General features: G+C 49.7%; 1 protein-coding gene and 1 long non-coding RNA gene across 4 annotated transcripts; one reads left to right on the top strand and one right to left on the bottom strand.

The window, feature by feature from the left end:
- Positions 1-1,775: 1,775 nt before the first annotated feature.
- Positions 1,776-12,755, top strand: LOC138067530 (uncharacterized). The gene is made up of 3 exons (XR_011141672.1): positions 1,776-2,353; positions 3,304-6,675; positions 8,541-12,755. It is a non-coding gene; the product is annotated as an uncharacterized lncRNA (long non-coding RNA).
- CKB (creatine kinase B) lies at positions 12,583-20,804 on the bottom strand. 3 transcript variants are annotated; one of them, XM_068947184.1, is made up of 9 exons: positions 20,703-20,769; positions 19,647-19,859; positions 18,992-19,179; positions 18,347-18,501; positions 17,283-17,415; positions 16,200-16,371; positions 14,501-14,624; positions 13,551-13,740; positions 12,583-12,946 (listed from the first exon to the last, which is right to left on the bottom strand). In XM_068947184.1, the coding sequence occupies exons 3-9, from the start codon at positions 19,167-19,169 to the stop codon at positions 12,768-12,770; spliced, it is 1,131 nt and encodes a 376-aa protein (XP_068803285.1). In that variant the 5' UTR covers positions 19,170-19,179; positions 19,647-19,859; positions 20,703-20,769; the 3' UTR covers positions 12,583-12,767. The 3 variants fall into 3 exon arrangements, with proteins under 3 accessions (XP_068803285.1, XP_068803284.1, XP_068803283.1); XM_068947183.1 differs by lacking the exon at positions 19,647-19,859 and having other exon boundaries at positions 20,703-20,804; XM_068947182.1 differs by lacking the exon at positions 18,992-19,179 and having other exon boundaries at positions 20,703-20,801.
- Positions 20,805-21,839: the final 1,035 nt, after the last annotated feature.

Raw genomic sequence — 21,839 nt, forward strand, 5'->3', positions numbered from 1 at the left:
TTCAGCTGTAGTCGTCTGTGACAGCAGCAGCCTGCGCCACCCACAGAGGGATGTATCCTTGCACCTAGAGCCAGGTCCAAATGGGTCCTGGGTTTCCCAGCTCCAAGGTGCCTTTGCTCACCCTACAATATAAGCAGGGCGCAGTGCCCTGCTGTCGGCTCTTTACATCTGGCCGGTGATGAGTTCCCATTGCCCACCCGGGCTGGAAGGAGGCCAGCCTGCAGGTGCCCCTCTTGGCATCGATAATGCAAGCCGGGTCAAGGTTGGCTCTGCTCCGGGCTGTGGTGTTGTGTCCTGCCAGTGAACCTGGGCTGGGGACTCGCGTCGGTTGTCCCCGGGCAGGAGGGTGCCACCCAGGGAAGGACCGGCTGAGCAGTGGAGTCGGGGAGAGCTGCCTGCACGGCATTGGGCTCGGTCACGGGAGCATGGACTGGAGCATGCCTGTGCTAGCACCACCCTGCTATATTTCAGAGCTGCACCCTTCACAAAAATATGAGCATCCTCAAACAGACCCAAGGTCCTAAAATGCTTGCCAGGGATTTCTGCCGGACTCCTGCTGCCAGCCCGTCATCTGTGTGAACAGCAGCAGAGCCTGGAGATTAAACAATATCCTTTAATAGGAACAGACGGGCAACTGTTTCCAGTGCGGGGAGAAAAGAGCATTCCCCATTCAACGCCTGCGGGCGGGAAGCCTGAGGGGCAGGACGCAGCAGAATGCCCTGATTTGGAATTCTCTTGCTTGAACTCTCCACTCGAAACGCGGCCGTTTCGTGTGCTCGGGCCAAGGGAGGTTTGGGTGTTTTTTTTTTTTTTTTAATTGTATTCAGAGGGAAAAAATTCCATGCCTGTTAAATGCAGACGGAAAGCCGAAAGACGCCAGCTTACTACTCCGGCCCCCGCTGAACGTGCCTGTGACCTACAGCGGCTATGGGAGTTGCAACCAGCTGGGCAGAGCCTCGGCCGTGGGCTGCCACCGCTTCCATTTATGGGGCTGGAGCCGTCGCCCTGGTTAGACGGCTCCAGCCCGGCCGCGGCCGCCCGGCTCCACGCTGTGCCTTGAGGTGTCATGTCGCTCCCTGAAATCCCTCCCGGGGTCCCGCTGGAGGGGACGGAGCTGGGCACGGGGCAGACCGGAGGAGCCCCAGGCAAAGGAGCCGCTGAAACGGCTCGTTGCTGGCCAGCGAGCGTAAGCAGGAGTTTACGCTGAAAACCAAGCTGCAAAAGCAGCCAGGCTGGAGGGGCATCGCTTCCGTTCCCTGGGGATGGGGGGCGAAGCCCGCCGGGAGGGTGCCGCCGGGGCCGCGGCCGCCGCCGAGCTCTTCCCCGCTCTTATCCCCGCTTCCTTATTAGGGCTCCTGTCGATGGAGCCTGCTGCCATCCCCAGCACGTCCGCGGCTGCGACGCCTTCCCGGCGTCGGCCAGCCCCGCCGAGCCGTCCTGCGGGCCGCGCGGCCCCTTCCCGACCCCCCGCGCCCCGGGCGGCGGGCACGAGCGGGCCCCCAGCCCAAAGCGGCCTCGGGGAGGAAGCGCAGCGGCCGAGCCCGGGGGCCTGCGGGCTCCCGGGGGTCCCGACCCAGCGGCCCGGGCGTCGCTGAGCGGTCCGGCACACGGTGCCGCTCGCAGCCTCTGCTGTCCCCAGGAGCAGCGCTTCCAGCATTTTCTGCTTCTGAAGGTGGGGGGCGAGGGGGGAACGGGGGAACGGTTGAGCTCTCTTCAGACCATCTACTTCATTTTCACTGCTGTTTTCTTTTTATGTCTCGAGCAAGGGCATCAATGTAGTCGGGACAAAAATACCCGGCAGAAAGCCTTGCCCAGGGCTGCGAGCGAGTTTGTGCCTGACAGAGGCACTCGGCTAAGGGCAGGGTTTTCTAGTTTTCTTCTGGTGAAGAAGATGAGAGACCAGATTAATCCTCACCTCCGAGGAGGGTGAGCTGGAAGGCAGAGGGCCACGTCTGGGAGCCGACAGGGTGCCATCGCCCTGGCCGCGCGCGGCCTCCGCGGAGCTCTGTTGCCGGTCTGTAGAGTGGGGCTTAAGCCTGCACGACGCCGTGCAAAAACGCTATATTACACTAATGCAAAGTGCTGCTAGAACTAAGCCCAGCACGGGTTTAAGGAGCGATCTTTGTTTTCTTTTTCTTTTCTTCTTTAGAGTTTGGGGCTTCCCAGTGGTTGATGCCTCTAAATCCCAGTCCTGGAGGTCTCCTGAGATAGCATGGCGTCCCAGTGCAAATGGGGAACGGGCCGTCCTCGGGGCCTGTTTCAATCTGCGAGAGAGCAGGTTCTTTCCGGAGTGACATTAGAGGGAAAAACTAAATTTGGCACCTGCCTGACCAGCTGCTTCTGCCTGCAGGAGGTGTGTCTTGGTAGGGAAAGAAAACGCTGCCAAGCTTTCAGCCACTTGTACAGTATGTTTTAGCCAAATGCTCTATGTAGAATGTAAATGCAGTCCCTTTGTGTGTGTGTGTGTGTGTGTGTGTGTGTGTGTGTGTGTGTGTGTGTGTGTGTGTGTGTGTGTGTGTGTGTGTGTGTGTGTGTGTGTGTGTATATATGTATGTGTGTGTGTGTGTGCATGTATATATTTAGTTGCCTTGTCTTATTTTGCAGGGAGCCCCCTGTCTCAATCTGGTTTGTTAATAGTCTTTCAGCACAGGTTACCTTTTTTTGGTTTTTTTTAAGAGGCTCACTTCTGCGGCTTAAAATATCTACAGGAACAGGTCATTTTGAAATTGCGGCCACTTCAACGCAGACATCGTGTCCCACGCACGGGACCTTTCGGGTTCCCGCAGGAGCGCCGGCCTTGCTGGCCGCCGTGGCCCCACGGTTAACTCCGCGCTGGCACTCAAGGATTCTTCTCAGTGGGACAGAAGGACAAGAGAGGGCATGTTGAGAAACAGTGAACTGGGAATTATATGCCAAGTTCAAAGATTAATGGCTTACTTACTAGGTTTCCCCCCACGCTCAGTATTAACTAATGCTAAATGACCCTCACAAAAGTCAGAGGCAAGGATTAATAAAGGTTTAATGATGGGGAGTGTTTGTGTTTGAAAGTGCCATGGGACTAAGTGCTAGGAAACGAAAACTCGTTTTTCCCCCCTCACTAGGACCTGCTGGAAGATATTTCTTAGGGTCTTACGAATAGAAAAAAATTATTTTAGCCTACTTCAGAGTATTATGATGTGCCCTTTTAATAACTGTCCCATGCTCACTGAGCCTTGAATAGCTCCTGCTTTTACAAATGCATTTCATTGTCTCTCTGTATCATCTTCTTGATGTTTATATTCTAAAACCATTTTGTATTTTCAGTGGTCCCTTCTCAGGGTTGGCCTAAAATTGAGCAGAAAGGAAAGCCAGCTGCGCATTTCAAACAGGTCTTACATTAGATGAGAGGTGTCCAGAGGAGCTGTTCTCGGTGTAGGTTTCACAATGCGACTACATTGTATGAAAAATTGCAGCACGGACATATCAACGAAATGGAAATGATCAGAAGTGAGAAGGAATGTGTAAAAGTACACCAGGAAATGACTGAAAGAGTGCATAGGTTAAATACAAAAAAACGTGACTTTGTTGTTTTTCACACTGATTATATAAAAGTATTTGGAAACGATACAGTGGCCATCTGTTGCCATGAGCCTCTTCAGTGGCTCCAGCTGACCGACCACTTGGTGTTATTTCTCAACATTACTACTCACGGATTGATTTTTATTCTGTATGAGAAAAACAAAATAAATCCTTTGTCTGCTTTTCAGAACAGGTTTCCTTGTACATACAAGGCTCCTTTCACAGTCCTTTCATCTGCAGTGTTTAGGGTTGTCATGACCAAGCGCTCGGACCACCTGAAGCTACTCCAAGGCTCAGCCCAGGGGACGTGGTGGGGCTCCCGTGGTGCTCGGCTCCCGACCACCTCCCTGTCACCCCGCGCTGTGCCCTCATGCATGCCCACAGATAGGGCTGGCAGGGATCCAACGAGAAAGCATTTCTCCACCTAGCCCTGCTGACCAGCCCGGCAGGACCAAAACCTTCCCATGGCCACCACCTCCCTGGAGAGGCAGCGGTGAGGATGCTGGGGTCTGCGTTAGCTCGCCTTGGCATTCAAGTGCTTGCTGGAGACCAGGGGGTTGTGGGCATCGCCCGGGAGGTATGAAGAGCAGCATTTGGAGAGAGCTGTATTTAAGGATGCTTCCCTTGATACAGTTTTGCATGGCCTCACCTTAACCATGGTGTCCGAACTGAAGCATCTTTCTCAGCACCCTCCTGCTCGCCTACGTAGCATCAGTGTGTGTGTTTGGCCTTGGCTTGATAGATATCCCACATCTGCTGTTTAACATCTGAAGAAGTCACGGAGAGGTTTGGGCTAATCAGATCTCAGAGGTATGTGGAGCCTCCATGGGGATTTCATAAGCTGCTTGTGGAAAGCAAATGTGTTTTGCAAAGGCCTCGTCTCCTCCCCACGGAGGGTGCAGACCAGGACGGTTCCCAACCTGGGAAGAGCGCAACTTGCTTCATAGCTCATGCCCATGTGGGTGGCTGCTGAGAGAAGCGCTTGGCTAGGGAGGCAAAGAGAGGGCTGGAGAGGCCATTTCCCGCTTACGTCACCCGACAGCTCTGTGCGCGGGTTTTGCCCAGCTGCGACTTTCAAGAACAGAAGCAAAGTTTGTTAAAACAGCGAAACCTGGGCAGAGCTTGAAGGCCTTGCTCCCCTCCTCCTCTTTTCTCTTTGAAGGACGTGGTGCGTCCGCCTCCTCCCCAGCCCCCTCCCTGTGCTGCCTTCCTTTTCTGCACGCAGTTAAAGCCTGTTTGAGTCATTTCAGTAATCCTGCGCCACAGGCTGAGTGGAGGTGAGGAAGAGCTATTTGTGTCTGACTCCACGGGGCTGCGGGAGACGGATTTTTTGCACAACGCCAAGAGCAAAAAAGACTCTGATATCATTGAGCAGAGGTGAGCGATCGCTACCTGTCACTTGTCTGAAGACCCGGTAGCAGCTGCAGATTGTATGCAACCAAGTGCCCAACCCAAGTGTGAAGGTATGGGAGGCTGAGGGGATGGCAGCCGGGGCCAGAATGCCACTTCTGGCTTGCTGACACATCCCTGAGCCAATCACAAGGGCCAGTACCGGGGGCTGGGGGGGGAAGACCAAAAAAGCCTAAACTATCAAGTAACAGAAAAAAAAAAAAATGTAGCTTATGGCTTTGCTACTTCTGCTGCTTGCTTGCTGGGAGGTTAGCTCAGCCTTTTGCCTGGAGGAGCCCTGAGCCCTGCCTCCATGCCATAGCACCCTTCAGACCGCTTAAGTCAAGGTGAGAGCTTTAGTAAAGGAAGCAGTGGCCAGTTTAGCTATTGCCCCAGGCTAGCTGACTCTCAGATGCCGGGGGTGATAGGCAGCCCCTGCATCAGCGTGCTTCTCACACTGCTCTGCAGAGCTGCCTGGGGCAGCCGCCTTTCTTCTCCTCAGCTCCTGGAAGGCGCTCAAAGACACCATCAGTCTGACTCTCTTCCATGATAGCGTCCTTGGGTGCCTTGGCATGAGAAATGGTCTGTATGGTCACCGCTGGCAGGGTGAACAGGCCAAGACAGAGCTCTGTAGGATGTCATGGGTGCAAGGATGATGGGCTCCTTGCCCAGCACTTACTTACCTGCTGGTGCTGGGATGGGGCTTGGCCAGCATTTGGTGGGGGGAGGGTGGATCGTCTGGGATGCTGGGAAGCCAGCGTGGGCTCGGGGCCAGTTCCCTGCGAGCCACACACAAAACGGGGACGTGCCCAGGAGCACAAGAGGGGCCCTCAGGCCAAGCGCAAGGGTGGGTAGGTGCTCCACTGCGCTCCGCACCCGATCCCACGCACGGCAGACTTCTCCTTCCCACTTTGACTTTCTTCCTGGCCTTCAGAACAGGTATAAGAAATTCTCAAGCTTCCCCCCGGGGGGGGGTTCCCAGGGTTTTGGCAGTGGGACATGGCTAAGCTATTGGTTCCCGTGGCTCCTGGCTGCGCCGGGGTGGGTGCAAGGTCAGGGCACTGCAGGGTGCAGCATCCACCCGTCAGTGGGAGCTGAGAGCCCCCCAAGCCGCCGCCGGACGGAGGGGAGAGAGCTGTGCCAGCCACCTCCATGGGGACTTCCCACGTCCCCTCAACCCGGTGGTGGCACCTGAGGACAGCCTGGAGGCAGAGGAAAGGAAATATAGCACTCCTCCCGGCCCTGGTGAATGAGCTTTTACCTTAAAAAAAAACATATGCCTTTTAAGAAAAGCCAAACATCACTCTCCCATGGTGAGAAACTGGTTCCATGGGGCCATGAGCGCTCACGTCCATTATAACCCTCTTCTCATGCATGTTCCCACAAGCATCTCCAGAGTCGTCGTTACCTGGACAAGTCCTGACTCTGAGGTGGTTCGATACGCTCGTGCACCGATGCCCCTTGCGGCGAATGAGCTGCTCGCGGAGCGACACAGGCCTGTGGAAACATCTGGCGCCCGGCCACCACGGGGAGACCTCTCCTCTCTGCTAGCTCCCCCGTGGGACTGGTGAACGTTTGAACGCAGTCGGGAACCCGCCCTTAAGGCGACCCTCCGGGTTTCCTTCTCCAGTGCAAGACGGCTCTGCAGGTTGCCCTGTAATGACAAAAGAGCTCTGCAAGGCCGCCCGGAAATGTCATCAGCCCAGGCTGTGATTAGCGATGATTCAGGTGATTTCATCACGGATGACTGGCGCGTATCTGGGGGTGGACCACAAGGACGTAGCTGGGCCCACACTTACTGAAACAACAGTTTTCTTGCCCGAGATGATTTAACCACAGAGCGCCTTAAAATACTCTTGTTTGCATCTCACTCATGTGGTCGCCTGCAGTTTTGTGTCTGCAGAGCTGGGACGGGGAAGCGTGTGAAAGCCGCGCTCTGCTGAAGCTGGTGCACAAACCACCAGCTCCGAGGGGCAGAGGGATGGTGTCTGCGTTTAACCCATTGCCGGCTTTGCCATCTGGTTTCACTGCACTTTGAACACACTGCAGTGTTTGAACTGCAAACAGGGACTATTTACATCTAAGCAAAACTGCCCGCTCCCTTGCTCCACTTTTATTTTCATGGCAACACTTCTCATTACTATTAAGTTCATAGAAAGCGTTTTCGTCTCTTGCAAAACCTCACATTTCAGGTCCAAGCTGCCTGACAAAGTCCCTTTCCCGCAAAGCAGCTCAGTAGCATGCGCACTTTTGAGGGAAAGGTGGACTTTTCATGTACGTTCAGGATGTCTAGAACAAAACTAAAAATGTTCAACATACACGCTAACCATTGCTGCTGTACCAGATTAAACAATGTGGTTTTGGGGGTTGAGTTATAGTCACTTACTTTCAAGAGTCTCACTCATTCCTGAGGAATCCAGGAAACCTTTGTTCTACTTGAGTACCACTGTCAAACATCCATGAGGATAAGTCATTGCAAAAACATAAGGCGACATTTCCTAGCTTTCCTCAGCACAGTCTATTCTCAGTTTTACTCTCTGATCATAAATAAGGGATGGGGAAAGAGCAATCAGACTACAACAGACAGCTGAATCTTGCATCAACCTGCACTGAGCTAATATTGAGAAGTCTAAGCCTTTACAAAGATGCATATGTGTCTGTCAAATTCCTCTCTATTGTGGCTTTAGTTTGCAATTACACCACAGATGGCTCTGGGTTGCCTGTTCTGTATTTTTAGCTGAAGTTTCTGACATACAATAAACATCTCAGCATTTACATTTTCCTGCGCTCTAACAGCCCTTCTATCCGTTTTCTCAGGTGCTGAGCATGAGCCAGTTTGCTCTTTGAAATTATTCCTCTACTTCTCTCTCTCCTATTCACATTCACCAGTTGGAGGAGGGAAAAAAAAAAAAAACCTTTGGTTGGTTTGGATGATTCTCTGTTTATTTTTATCTATCTTGTCTGCTAAATGCGGATTTCCCCCATTAATTGCTAATTCTAGTTTGAGTGCATGCTGCCAATCTGACTATTAGAATCACACTGTGCAACAAAGATACGTCTTCTCACCTGACACTCTCAGCCTGGCAAATGCAACGTTTGTACCAAATAAGAAGTCCTTCAAAAACCCAGGAAAACCCGCTGTATTCATATACAAAATACCTTTGAAAACCAACTGGAGAACTAGCCATTGTATTTCCCTGAGTGAAGAGTCTCATCTTGCTGTCGATGAAGCAGAGGTGTTTTGGGGATAGAAAAACACAATAAAGGGAGCCATGCAGGAGGCTCCCCTCTCAGTGGAGCTGGCCAGGAGTTTTCAAAAAATAATTTCTAACCAAATCCTAACATATCAAAAACATGGGAAGAGGGTCAAATGATACACGAGAACTGGTTCTGACTAGTTTCTCACCACAACAGTTTAGGCTATGGGATGTCATCCATAGGAGGACATGGCTACCCCAACGTTAGGGAAAAATAAAACTGGACAAAGTCCTGGGGTTGTAGAAGACTGCCATGTCCTGCAGGTAGAGGGCTGGATCAAATGGTGACACAGGCTATTTCCAGCTTTAGTAACTATGATTTTTTTTTTTTTTTAGGGGATGGGGGAGGCAAAGTAGCCAGAGGAACGCAGAGAAGCCAAACGAGCCTGCTGGAGTGTTGTTTACCCAAAGGAGAAGAAAAAAAAAAAAAGCCAACAGGAGACGAAAAGGCTGTGGTGCCTTCTCCATTCCAGGAAGAGTGCCCTGCCCATCACATTTTTTGGTGTGGGTGTGGGTGGAACAAAACAAAAACAAACAAACAAACAAACAACAACAACAAAAAAAAATCACTCAAACTCTCCTGTTCAAGCTATTCCATGTTGCGTAAAATATGGTAATACTAATCTGAGGACAGGCTGGAGCCTAAACCTCCTCTGTCTCAGACGGGTGCCTGGGACATTAGGCAACAGCACCCTCCTTTTTCATCTTGGCCTAGTGACTACTTAATTACGCTAGGCAAAAAGGCAAGTTGGAGGAAAGTGCTACCCTGGCCCAGGCTGCAATTCTGCATTTCCCCCGTAGGGATGGGATGAGATGAGCCCGGGACCCCCGGCACAGGGGATGGACTCGAGCAGCGGCCGCTCCAGCCCTGGGGGCTCTTGTTGTGCAGCCAGTAGGTAAAACCACCTTGCTCCATATTTTGTTTTCGGGCGAGAAGAATCATCTGGTTTGGCTGCCTTATTCCAGGAAGCGGGAGCCTCCCTGGAGCATCTGGACCTCCTCGGGAAGCGCTCGTCCGGCCGCACACCTCACCCTTGCGTGGCTCGGGGTGCAGGGAGCTCGGCCACTTCGCCCGCGCCTGGCAGCTTCCCGCGACGTGGCAGGGTGCCAGGGGCGATGCTGTAATGCTGAACTCACAGGCGCTTTTGCACCGTCATCCACGTGACTTAGTCCCCAAACGGGTAAAAGCTCACGAGTAATTTTCTGGTAGACGTCAAGAAAACTGAATGAGGTGCGTTTATGGGTAATCTACTGCCAGTAAAAGGAACGTGAGTGGTAGATGGCTTCTCAAAGAGCTTATTTCTCAAATAAGGATCCTGGGATTCTGGCAGGCAAAATATTAACTATTCGTGGTGCCATATTTGCGGAGAGGGAAAGTGGCCTGGGCTGATTTACAGGCACTAGCAGAGACCTATAATTATTCTGCCCCTGAGCAGACGTGCCCTCTGAATGGGAACCCTACACAGCTCAGGGCCAGGGAGCTATTCCTAAAAAGAGGTGGAAACGTTCTGAAGAAAATGAGGATGATAAAAAAAAAAAAATGAAATTCATGGTAAACATTATAAAAACGGTGCATGTTTAGACTGGAAAGCTGAGGGACAACGTGCTAACCAGTGAGACCAAGGACAGTGAAGGCAGTAAAATGGGACCATGCAGTGGGGTCTGCATCAATGCCAGCCTCCCCCTTGCAGTGCAACGACAGCAGCAATCTCTTCTTTCCCCTGTAAGTGAGAAAAGTTCAGTTTAACCTTCAGAGGGAGATGCAAAACCTGCTGCCAAGTCCGGCAGCACAGCCCGCAGCCCGAGGGCTCCTCCGGCCTGGCTTTCCGAAAGCTCTTCCCTTTCCCCCAACAGGCGCCCGCGAACCATCGGCACTTTCTCGGGCAGCGGCGCAGTTTCTGTACCTGTCAGCTGGGGATCCCTGGGCTCATCCAGACGCTGCTGCGGGACCGGTTATGGATAGCACCGTCAGGGCTGGACGCGATGCCGAGCGTGAGGTCATCGCACCGCCAGCCCCGCCAGCTCCTTCCTCCTGGCCCTCCCGGGCTGCTACCTGGCACAAACGACTCCTTTGGCAGCACCACTTGCAGCCCCACCGTATAAAAAAACACCAACAGTTTATGACCTTCCTGTACTTCCCTTGATACAAGGCTGAAGCACCGGCGACGCGCGGCAGCTCATTATTGCCCAGCCCAGTTTCGGGTGCCCGAGCAACCTGCTCCGTCCGGCGGGCTTCGCACGGCTGCGCTCGTCGAGCAGGCACCCACCACCCACGTTAGAAACCTGGAGCGTGATGGTGAGTAACGCTAAGAATCAAATTGTACGGTAAAGCTTTTAAGGTGGAAGGTCTAATTTTCCTCTTGATGAGAGGTTTTTAGCAAGTACCAGCTATGCCAGGTCATTCTGTCCAGCTTGTGCTGCGACAGATTTGTTCTCTGGTGTATTTTCAATTGCTTTATACAAGCACAAACAAAAGCACAGTCTTATTATTCCTCATGACAGCTACAGAAGGGAGCACAGCTAAGGTGGTAGGTGGGGAAGAAAATTAAAAAGAAACATTTTCTAGTTGGATGCAGGCGATAAAGACTAACTTGCCATTTTGAACATGTTTCTTTAGCTAGCTACCGGTTCTGCCCCAGACAGCAGGGACCCAGGTGCTGAAAGTAGACAAAGAACTGTAGCAGGTATGATGGCTAAGGTTATCGGAAAAGTAAGATGCATAGGGAGAAATTGTTGTTTCTATTAGTCGAGCTGACATAGCTAGAAAAAAATTGACAAGTTTTCAGGCATTTCTTTCCATTAGATAATTGCTGTGACTGCAGTAAGGATGTTGTGCGGGTTGAGGAGAGGCACTACTAAATTAGCACTCTTTGGTGGAGCAGTGACATGAAGCACAGCAAGGAGGATCTAAAGAATATACTGAATTAATCAGTAGTTTCTTGCACCATTTCCCCTTCCCTGCTCTTGCAAGCCTTGTATAGAAAACCTCCCTTTGGAGGGCTGAATAACTCAAACACAGGAAGATCACCCGGTGCAGATCAGACTCTCAGATGTGATCTCTTCTCCTCCTCACACCCAGTTAAATTTTGACCATGTGGAAAACTATACTAAAAACAAACCACATCTCAGATGTTCACTCAGCCTTTCCTCCACCAAAATTCAATTAGTTTACCCCAACTGGAGTCATCAGTTCATCTAGGTGACAGCATGCAATCACAGCCCCAGAAACATGACAGTCTCCACAAAAAGAAGCTTCAGTTATCTACACACACCTATACAAAGCTGCATGCTGTGAAGCTGTGTATCAGTCTTTTATTACATTCCTTCTGGAAAAGCCAGGTTTTAGAAGTAGATGGGGCTGGTGAACAGGTGCTGTTTGCTCCCCAGGTTGTATGAGCTGCAAAAGCTACTGTTACTAAGGGTACTACGCACCTAGCTATCAGCATTTCTGGAAAAATTTCCTCATAGATCAGTAACATGAAGTTTCCATGCAGTGAGTGCACATGCACATTGATTACAGCCATTCTGGAGAAACAGACCTACTTGCTTCATCACTGTAAGCCTATCAGAGCTTGCAAGCCTGACCAGAGCTGAGAAAAGGTGTTTAGTTAAACGTGCACTTGATGCAAGTGGCAAAGAGCCACTTGATTTTAGGCTCATGGGGCAGTTAGGCACATCTGTAACAGAGCACAGGCCACCATCAGACAGCTCAGAAAGCCACAAAGCTATTCAACGTGCTTTCTGTAACCAGCTTAGAGTCCACAGCTCTACTTGCCAGCCTGCTTCAGCTCAGCCAGAGAAGATTCTTTGTTTCAGTCTAAGGTTCACCTCACCCTTTACCCTAAAAGGCAGATTAATTGTTTACACCAACCCTCTTAGTCTCCAGAGATTAAAGGACACGATTCTTTCCCCTCTTACTGGCATTGAGGGCTGAAGTCTGACCTTGGAGCATTGCCTTACAGTCCAAGGAGAGCCTGTCTCTGAGCAGTAGCCCTTTGTACTCAGACCTGCCTCCCCTCCCTCCCCGAGGAGTCAGTCTGACTTGCCATAGGCCAGGTAACGACACTTTACAGTTGCCGTGAGCAGATGTGCAAATCAAAGCCTTAGCAGTGGGGCAGGTTTACAGTGACTCATGCTTAGCACTGGTTCTCGGGTATGAGTTTACGGCAGCTACAATCAAGTCAAAGCATGGTTATTGCTGTGACAAGTAAACTGTTAACTCAGAGAAACAGACCGCAGCAGTACAGCCAGGAAGATGTGCCAGCACACAAAGCCCGTCAACCTAGTACAACTAAGAAAACCAAGTCACTAAAACCTAGTCTGCTGCTCTAAGCAGCCAATGAACTCAAAGACACTTAGTTACCACATCTAAGACATGTCAGGCCAAAACAACAGTTTATTTCGTTTTCAGCAACATCTCAGCCATCAAAAAAATAAACTCTAACACAGATGGATGGAAGACTTCTCTACAGTGTAACTAAGCGGGCTTTGACCCCAGGGTTTGAATTGGAGTGACATTTTATTATTCATCCAATAAGTTAGGAAGCATGAGAACAAAGTGCTTTATTTCTGAGCTGGTATGAGGCCATCAATGGACTGGCCTTTTTCAAGGCGTTTTTCCATTTCAATGAGCAGCTTCACCCCATCCACCACCATCTGCACAAGCTCCACCTCAGAGAAGCCAAGACGATCAGCATTGGAGACATCAAACACCCCTCCAACAGCAGCTGTGTCGACACCACCTGGTGCAAGAGATGAAGTTTAGTTAGCACACTGACCACTGCTAGAGTGGTTAAGTCTACCTTTTTTCCCCCCTCTCACTGGCTTGAGAGGTGGGAACACAAGACAATTCTCTACAAGTCACCTCCTCCTAGTATGAGGAAGGAAATCAAGCTGCACGTGACTGCCCATATGAGCCACTTTGAGCCCGCCATCGTGCTAGCTCCTTATTCTTTTAACCCATAAACAACCTAGCCTGTGGTCAGAAGTACCTGCTGCAGCTATTCCCTAGCCAGAAATTAAATCAGGATTCCCACCTCTGCTTACAACAGGAACAGCTACCCCACCATCTCCACCTTATCTGGTGCTCAGAATGCTACCGAGAAGGATGTACCTAGGAGTGGTCAGAAGCTGGGTAAAATGAGGTACAAGCAGAGCACCAGCATGTCCACACTCCCTGAATCTATGATTTTGAAGCTTGATTCTCCCACGTGCCTTACAAGAATCCCTTCCAAATGGTCTGAGACAGGAACTGTCAGTGTAACCCAGGAGGTGGCTCTGGCTATAGCCAGGCTCACTGGTATCCTGGGGCAGCCTGACTGGAACATCACTGTATCACCACCTCACCTGTGCCTCGTTTCTGCAGTCGAAGCCTCTTGAGGATTTCTCCAAACTTCTCGTGTTTCCCAAGGTTCGGCAGCTTGATATGCACACCAGCACGGAGCCCTGTTCCAAGGTTGGATGGGCAGGTCAGGATGTAGCCCAAGTGTGGATTCCACATGAACTCATAGTTTTTGGACTTGAAGAGAGTTTCTATCTATAAATAGAGAGAATAGATGTTTAGATATTGTTCTCTGCCTGAAGGATGTAGGTCATCCATTAATGCTCATTTACAGCTTCAGTTGCATAGCAACAGCCACAACAGTTTGAGCAGCTATTTAAGTCAGTCACGTAAGCCCCCTCCATTTGGAAAAAAAATCACCAGCAAGGGGCCTTTAAGGCCTTAATCTTGCTCCCAGTGGTGAGACAGTCCAAGTGTAAGAAACAGTACAAAATCTGAAGTCACTATCTGCTAGGAAGCTTGATTTAGTACATGTCAAAATAGCACATCTGTTAGGATTAGGGAAGGGGCTGGTAAGGCTCAAGTTTATATCAAGAGCAAAAGCTGAGAAAAAACATGCAGCCTAGAAACTTCAGTCCAACTCTGCCCATCCACATCCAAGCAATTTCTCCTCCCACTCAGTCTAAATGCTGTGATTTATAGAGCCATGTTGAGAACCTTTAAGTACAGTTCAGGTACTTGGATAAGGATGCCACATTAGACAATTTATTCTAGACTTCATAGCTATAATGTTTTGCCATTATGGGCCTTTCAGAGCCTTCACAGCTCTGAGTTCATCAAGATGTTCGCAGAGATCCAAGCTATGAAGCACCACCATGCAGAACCCAGAAGTGGCTCCAGCAGTACAAGATGTCTGGCACGCTCCCAGCTTGGAAGAGTCTGCATTGCCAGCTTTGACCAGAGAACCATGCACCGTTTACATATACTGCTCAGGCAACACCAATAAAGCATTTACCTTTGTTAGCCCAGTACAGAAGCGAGTAAATACTTCCTTCATGTTGCCACCTTTCTGCATGGAAATAACTCTAAGGTGATCCTCCTCATTAATCCAAACAAGGAATGTCTTGTTATCATTGTGCCTAGGAGACAAGTCAAACAACTTATTGACCCACTTGACCTTTTCAGGATATATACTGGCACCAAATTACTCACAGTGGCTTTTATCCAAGAGGCTCACTTAGTTGCTTCTTAGATTAAATTCCTATTACTTCCATTGTCCATGAAAGCCCTTACAGAGTTAAACTAGTAGTCTTTCCCCTGCTCTGTTCAAGAGGACACCGAGACAGGTCAGAAACAGTACTAACATGACTTTGGCCAATTTTAAGGCATCAATACCTAAAATTCAACCATTCCCCTTGCTCATTTGTGGCATGAGTTTACAAGTTTAAGAGATTTGATCTTTTCAGTAGAGTTTGCAGAAGGGTGATCAGTACAGACTTCAAGGCAGCCACTGCACACAAGGTTTGTAATGACACCATTATCAGCAGTGTATTACCAAGCCTTTTACCAGAAGTTGATCAAGTTCTGTTAAGCTGCACTTATTCTTCATATCAGGTAGAAAGTTCTGTTATAAAGAAGAGTTTTCACTACTAACTTTGAATCAAAAGCTCTGAAGAGGCCGTCACAAGAACTTCCGAACACCAGTGGCCCCTGTCCTAGCTTGTAGCTGGCAATAGGCACTGAAGTCAATATTTATCATGCTGATAATTTCTCAGCTTGATTGTGATCAAGAATTAACCAGTACCTCAGGGAAAAAAAAAAAAAAATATATATATATATATATGTATTTATGCAGACTGCATTGAGACTTTACACTTCAACCTTGTAGATTAGTCATGCTCAGATGACAGCGCTATCTAGTGTTGGCAATCTGCAGGTAGATGATGCAATCTTAAAGGTGACCTACAGAAACAGCGTGCTTCCCCTGGGTTGTCCTGAAGCAGCTACAGTAACAAGCTTGCAGGATTCTAGCTGGTAAAAAACCCTAGCCCTTATCTTAGAAGGGAGCAAGTTAATTATGCTGCAGAAGCTCCTGAGATGCAGTTTTATGTAGATGTGGCCCACATCTAACACGTAGAATCGTTCCATTCCACACCTGTGCATCAGTCAACTTATGCCACAGAGTCTCTAGAGTGGAAAATCTCATCGCTCATACAGATAAAGCATCAGAAGCTACAGGTTGAATTTTTGCAGGAAGAGGCAATGAGACTGTAAGAGAGCAATTACATCTGCAGTATGAAGTCTGCAGCTAAACCAACGCTCTTGTTTATTACCATAAGACGCTCAAACTCCTGGGACAACAGCTGAATGCAGTGGCACATTTCCTTTACAGGAAAGTGATCTACCTTCCTAAAGTTTTTGTAATCGTCTGGTGTTTCACAAAATGTGCAGAATGGAAAGGCATTGGCTATAGCCACACTAGCTTATTCTTATGCACCACATTCAGCTGGTACCACTCATCCAAATTCTGCTGGTTCAGATGCAAGTTCCCCAAAGGATATAACACAGAAGCTTACCATTAGATTTGGTAAGGGAAGTTCAGAAGCTGCCATTTTGCTTTGATACAACTCACTGGAACCAATGTTACAACCAATATTTCAAGATATTTTTCCAAGTATCTAACACAACACCTCCTCCTTTCCAGGAATACTCACCAGATACCCCTGGCATCAGGCCAGTCTCGTGCCATCCCAGATGCCAACAGAAGAGGAGAAACTGGCTTGTCAAATAAGAAGTGATCGTCAATCAGCTGCTGCTGCTCTGCATCAGTCATGTTCCTCAAAGCATAGTACTTCCCCTTGAGATCACCTTCCAGACTACCCAGAGCTGAAAGAGAGCATCACTTTTAGGACAGGGCCAAAGATGCTAGACAGTCTCAGCGCTTTAGAGATCACATGCAAAGTACGGCAATGTCTGATCTGCTGGTTTGGGTTCCTCCCTTGCTTTCATCTGTAATGACAATGCCCCTGTAGCATTACAGAACTTAAAGCAGTATCAGATGATTTGTCTCTACCTTCCAGGCTTGTACAAGTAGCCTTTGTTCCCTTATGTACAGTTTAGGATCATTACTGCTGCTTAACTGTAGAGCTGCAGTGCTTCCAAGGAGAATTAGGGTCATGAATATAACAAACTGCATTATTCTAGACAAGGACCGATACCCTGCCCTAAAGCGGTTTTGGAAGGGCCACGCTGCCAGTCTCCCAGACAGGACCTTGGGTATATCCTCTCTTCTCACTTAAAGGAAACAAGGAAAAACTGCAGTTGAGGAGTTCCACTGAGAACTAGAGCTTATTCCAGTCAACTGCACAATCAGCAGAGTGAGGCTATACCTCTGAGCAAGCTGAATGTTAATGAAAGTCAATTAAAAGCAGCCACAAAAAACTGTAGCCATGACTCAAGCCCTGACATTGCTACATACCTATTACATTTCAGGTTTGAGCCATGATGAACCAACTCCTTTCCCCACACACACAGGAAAAAAACCAAAAAACTTTCTGGATCGGTGAAGGTCAGCTTAACATAGTCCAGCTTCCCTCTGCCATGTCCTCTTTTTCCTCAGCTACAAACGGCAATGCTGATGCAGTTACAGTTCAAACTGCCCTTTGCAGAGAAGGCTCCAGGTTCAGATTAGGAGTCTTGAAGACTTTTGCTTATTGCCTCCATTCTCAAACCACCAAGAACATCTCTTGCCCAAAGGATATAAGGAGCTTTCCCAGCACACCCAGTTCTCACCTTACCTTCAACAGAGAGTTTTTCAATAGCCCGCCTCTCCCCTCGACTACAGTGAGGGGGAAGACAGAATCCACGGATGCTCCTACCAGTTCTTACACGGGAACTTAGCACGTAATTAGGATCCAGATCATCACCACCCTACAAGATTAGGAAAACAGTGAGTACAACTTTGTTATCAAAATACCTACCCTAAATATAAGTAGCTCCCACGCATTTCAGCACGGCCCCTAAACTTCAGATATTGACTACCTGGCCTGTAAGCTGATGTCTTAGTTCAAGACCACTCTCTGCAGCATGAGCTCAAATACTTGTCCAACGTAACCCTTGTTTTGGGTCTCAGACTAGGGCTACTAAACATGTACTAGACCTCAGGATTACCAGACGACAAACAGTTGTAGGTCTGCTTCAGACCTGCATCTGGGGTTTTGTTCCCTCTTCAGATCTGGAATCCAGGTGTCACATAAGGCAAACCTTTGTTATTTGGGTAGGTGTTTACTCTTGCAAGCGAGAATTATTCACAACTGCCATTCAGAGTGTTTTAGTTTAAGATGACCCACAGTTAGGAGTTTCTAATACCATCATCGTTGGCTAGGGTCTGCAGTAAAATTTGAAATCTGTAAGAGCACGTAAAAAACCTTACTCCTGGCCATAACAAAGGCTATTCTATAGTATGACATCGCTAGGATAGCTTCCGTTTTTCGCTTGTTTTCAAAGATCCAAGATCAGATGGTAAAAAGTATTAAGACTTATGACAGCCCTCAAGTCCTAGGACAGTGCTGTTAAAGCTTGACCACAGCAGCTCATGGCTGATGAAAACATGAATTCAACATTTGGCAGGGCTACACTACAGGAGCACATGAAGCAAGCTCCTTTCATCCGCCAGCTGCATGGCTCTACCCAGCCACACGGGCAGGCTCTTAAATTGTGGATTACAATGGACAAATTGCTTGTTAGCCTGTGCAGGGTGAAACTGGAAGGGCAAAACGTGAGCAATCATTTTACACAACTGCCAACATCTGTGTCCAGGCCTCAGACCACTAGGCATCAATAACCGATTAAAAATGTATACCTGCAGATTATCAGCATTCAAGTCAGTCTTGTGCTCATCAGTTGGTTTGTAGCCACCATGCCTGTCTTCAATAACCGGATCAAAGAGTTCCTTAAACACATCATAGGATTCTTCATCACCAGCTACGCATCCTACTGTCATTATGAAGGGATGGCCTGGAGCGGTAATAAAGTCAGAAGAGCTAAGTTCGGGTGATGTCTTGCTGTACTCCAGAGCAGCACTAACCAGGCAAGTTCTTTAGTGGTAGGACTAGTCATTTAGAAATGCATTCTTACATTAAAGAACCAGGTGGAGAGACCCTATATTTTACATTTAATCCATTTAGTCAAATCAGTGCTATGGAAACCCATAGCTTTTGCCATTAAGCCATGCTCATTTGTCAAGTTTGGTTTCAGACAATTTTGCCCAGCACTTCCAATTTTACTAATTTAGACCACTGGGTAGAACTTTATGCCCAAACAATTATGCTGCTCTGCTGTAAGCAAGCATGTTTGTTTGATGTTTTTTGGTTCATACTGCCATAGACAGAGCAGCATTTCTATGGTCTACTCAAACGCCACCTTCACAAACTTAGTTTAAGTTGCCATATTCAAAAGCACCAGTTATTTCAGCTGGTTCACACAGAACGTTCTCAATGCATTTTACCAGGATTATCAACCCCAGTCTGAATGACATCATCCAGGGTGAAGCCACTGGGTGTGACTCTGTCTCTCAGTTTCTTGTATAAATCCAGGGTTAGAACTTTGGCCATGTGGTTGTTGTGGCTGCTCAGGTCCGGGTACTCCTCATCAGGAGGCAGTCTCTGATTATTTAGTTGGGCCATTTTGATATTGCTAGAGCAAAAATAAATACTGTAATGTTAACATGTAAACACATCTGCTCCCCCTGTTTTCAAAGAAGTGCTACAGAGCATCACATAACCGGTCTGGAACAGGAAGAGATCAGAACAGCTAGGTAAGCCCACATAATGTCAGGGCTTTTTCCTTCCCCCCGCTCTAGTTGCGTTATAATTAGAGCACACTCAGTTTGTGTTTTTTTTTTCTCCCCAAATTGGAAGTATTTAGCAGAGCAGTTACATAATTGAAGTGTCTGAGAGTTGATATGCCAGATCATAGCAAGGAACATGGCCTGACAGAACAAGGCCTCTTTTAACACAGCCATGCGTTTAGAGCTGTCTCTCACTGCTTTATGAGATTTGCCTCTCAGCAGCTCAAGAGCCTTGGGCGCTGTTGTCAAGAAGCACTTCCAGTAACGAGGGAGAACAGATCATTAATGCAGCTCTAACGGTTCTGGCCGTTACCTGGGTTGTCAACCCCAGTTTGGATGACATCATCCAGCGTAAATCCACTGGAAGTCTGTTTATCCCTCAACTTCTTGTACAGGTCCAGGGTCAGCACCTTGGCCATGTGATTGTTGTGAGCACTCAGGTCTGGGTACTCATCCTCAGCAGAGTTCTTCATCTTCAGCAGGTTGTGGCTGTTTGAGAACGGCATGTCTGACCCTACCGCAGACACTAGGGGAAAGAGAGGGGAAGCCTATCACCCCAGCTGCGAGACAGTCCTCCAGAACCGCCCTGGGAGGAGAGCCACGGGCAGAGGCAAGGTCACCTTGGCTTTTGTTCCACCGGTGCCTTTTACGCACCTTGCTGCTACAACACCTTCCACAGGAGGAAGGAGATTTTAAAAAAAAAAAAAAAAAAAAAAGATTGTCACCTTCACAAGCCTTGTCCCGTCTCCCTAACACGGCCCAGGCGCGAAGGCAGGGCCCCTTCCCCCTCCCCTCGGGGCACCGCCGGGCGCGCAGCGGGCGCAGCCCGGCCGAAGGGACGCGCCCAAGGTCGCGCGGCCCCTCCGCGGCGGCGGCGGCGCCGGGCAGCGCCCGCCCCGCCCCGCGGCAGGTGAGCGGCGCGGTGCCCCGCCGCCCTCTCCGCTCGGCGGAGCGGGTCTTGGGGGAGCGTTAGCCAAGCCCGTACGCAACGGACGCCCCGTGGGGGAAGGGGGGGGGGGGCGGGCTGGGGTGAGCCTATGTAACTACCCTGCTAAATACCGGGTGAAGCCGGTTGTAGAGCGGGAAGCGGCGGCGCCGGGGCAGCCCCCGCGAGAGGCTGCGGCCGCGCCGCTGCGGAGCCTGAGGTCTCTCTCCCTCTTCGCCGGTTACGTGCCCGGCGCGCCGCGCCGCGCTGCCCCCCGCGCCTCGCCCGCAGCCCCGGCGGTTGCCGGCGCTCCCTCCCCCTCCGCGACGCCTTGGCGGCCGGACCGGCTCCAACCCCAGCGACGCGATAAAAAAAAAAATTATATATTAAAAAAAATAAGAAATGAAATAGCTGCAGGACGGCGCGGCTCACCCCGGGACTTACCGAGGGCTCCGCAGCCAAAGGAAGGACCTGCGCTCCCGCACCCCACCGCTGCCCTAGCCGGAGTGGAGCCCCAGCGCTACTGCCGCGCCTCTTTTATATAGAGCGGGACCCGCCGCCCCATTGGCTGCTATTTATAGCCCATTCATTCCATTGGGCGAGCCGCGAGGTGGGCGGAGCGAACGCCCCGTTGCTGGCCAGGCCCCGCGTTGCCGCCATCTTGCTTGGCCTGGTGGAGGCAGGAGGCGTTGGGCGGGTGGGCGCGTGGCGGGGGGTGGGCGCCGGGGGCCGGCGGGGCCCGCGCGCCGCTGCCAAGAGGCGAGGGCTGCCCCAGCGCCTTCCTTCGCTCCCCGCGCTGACGTACAGGAAAACTCATCGCTGCGTTGCCCTAACCAAGTGTTTTCCACGAATCGCGGTGCCTTTAGCCAACGCGGCGGCGTGCGAGGCTTGTTGCCGTTCAGGGGCTCTGCCTTGATCAAGGATTCAATAACGGGTGCGATAATCTGCTGTCTTAAAAATAAGACACTTTGTAGTGTCAGGACCAGCACGACCTGTTAACTTGATAAAGGCTGCTGATAATGGCTGTAAGCCTGCTGCTTAGCCTCCAGCACCTGAAAGTAGTGGGTTCACCTTACAGTCTAATTTGAAGGATCTACCACTTAATTCTGTGCTTAGCCTCCACCACCTCAGAAGCGGTGGGTTCATCTTACAGTTTAATTTGAAAGAAAGTATGTTTATTGTGTAAATAAACACACGGCACGGCAAGCCTCCTACTCTGTCACGTGCCAAAAAAAGGGGGGGGGTGTATTGGAGGGTGGCTGATTTCCTATTGAAGACAGAAGCAGAAAGGCTGGGATTTGGTCCATCTAAAATTCACCTTAAATTCATGAAAATAGCACTGTTAGCTTCTGTTGGTGTATTTGTAGCGATGAGAAGGATTTGCTCCAAAGTTAGAGAAGCTGAGAATTGCACGGTTTGCAAGAATAAGTAAATAAATAGATTAAAAAAAAGAATGACTATCTTGATCTTACTTCTACCTCGATAGCTCTTCTTTATCTTTCTCTTAAGCGTATCTCTCACAGCAGAATCCATGTTTATCCTCCTGTCCAGCTGGGCAGTACATTTATCCATATGCATGCA

This window comes from Struthio camelus, chromosome 5 (assembly GCF_040807025.1).
Source record: "Struthio camelus isolate bStrCam1 chromosome 5, bStrCam1.hap1, whole genome shotgun sequence".
NCBI classification, from domain to species: domain Eukaryota; kingdom Metazoa; phylum Chordata; class Aves; order Struthioniformes; family Struthionidae; genus Struthio; species Struthio camelus.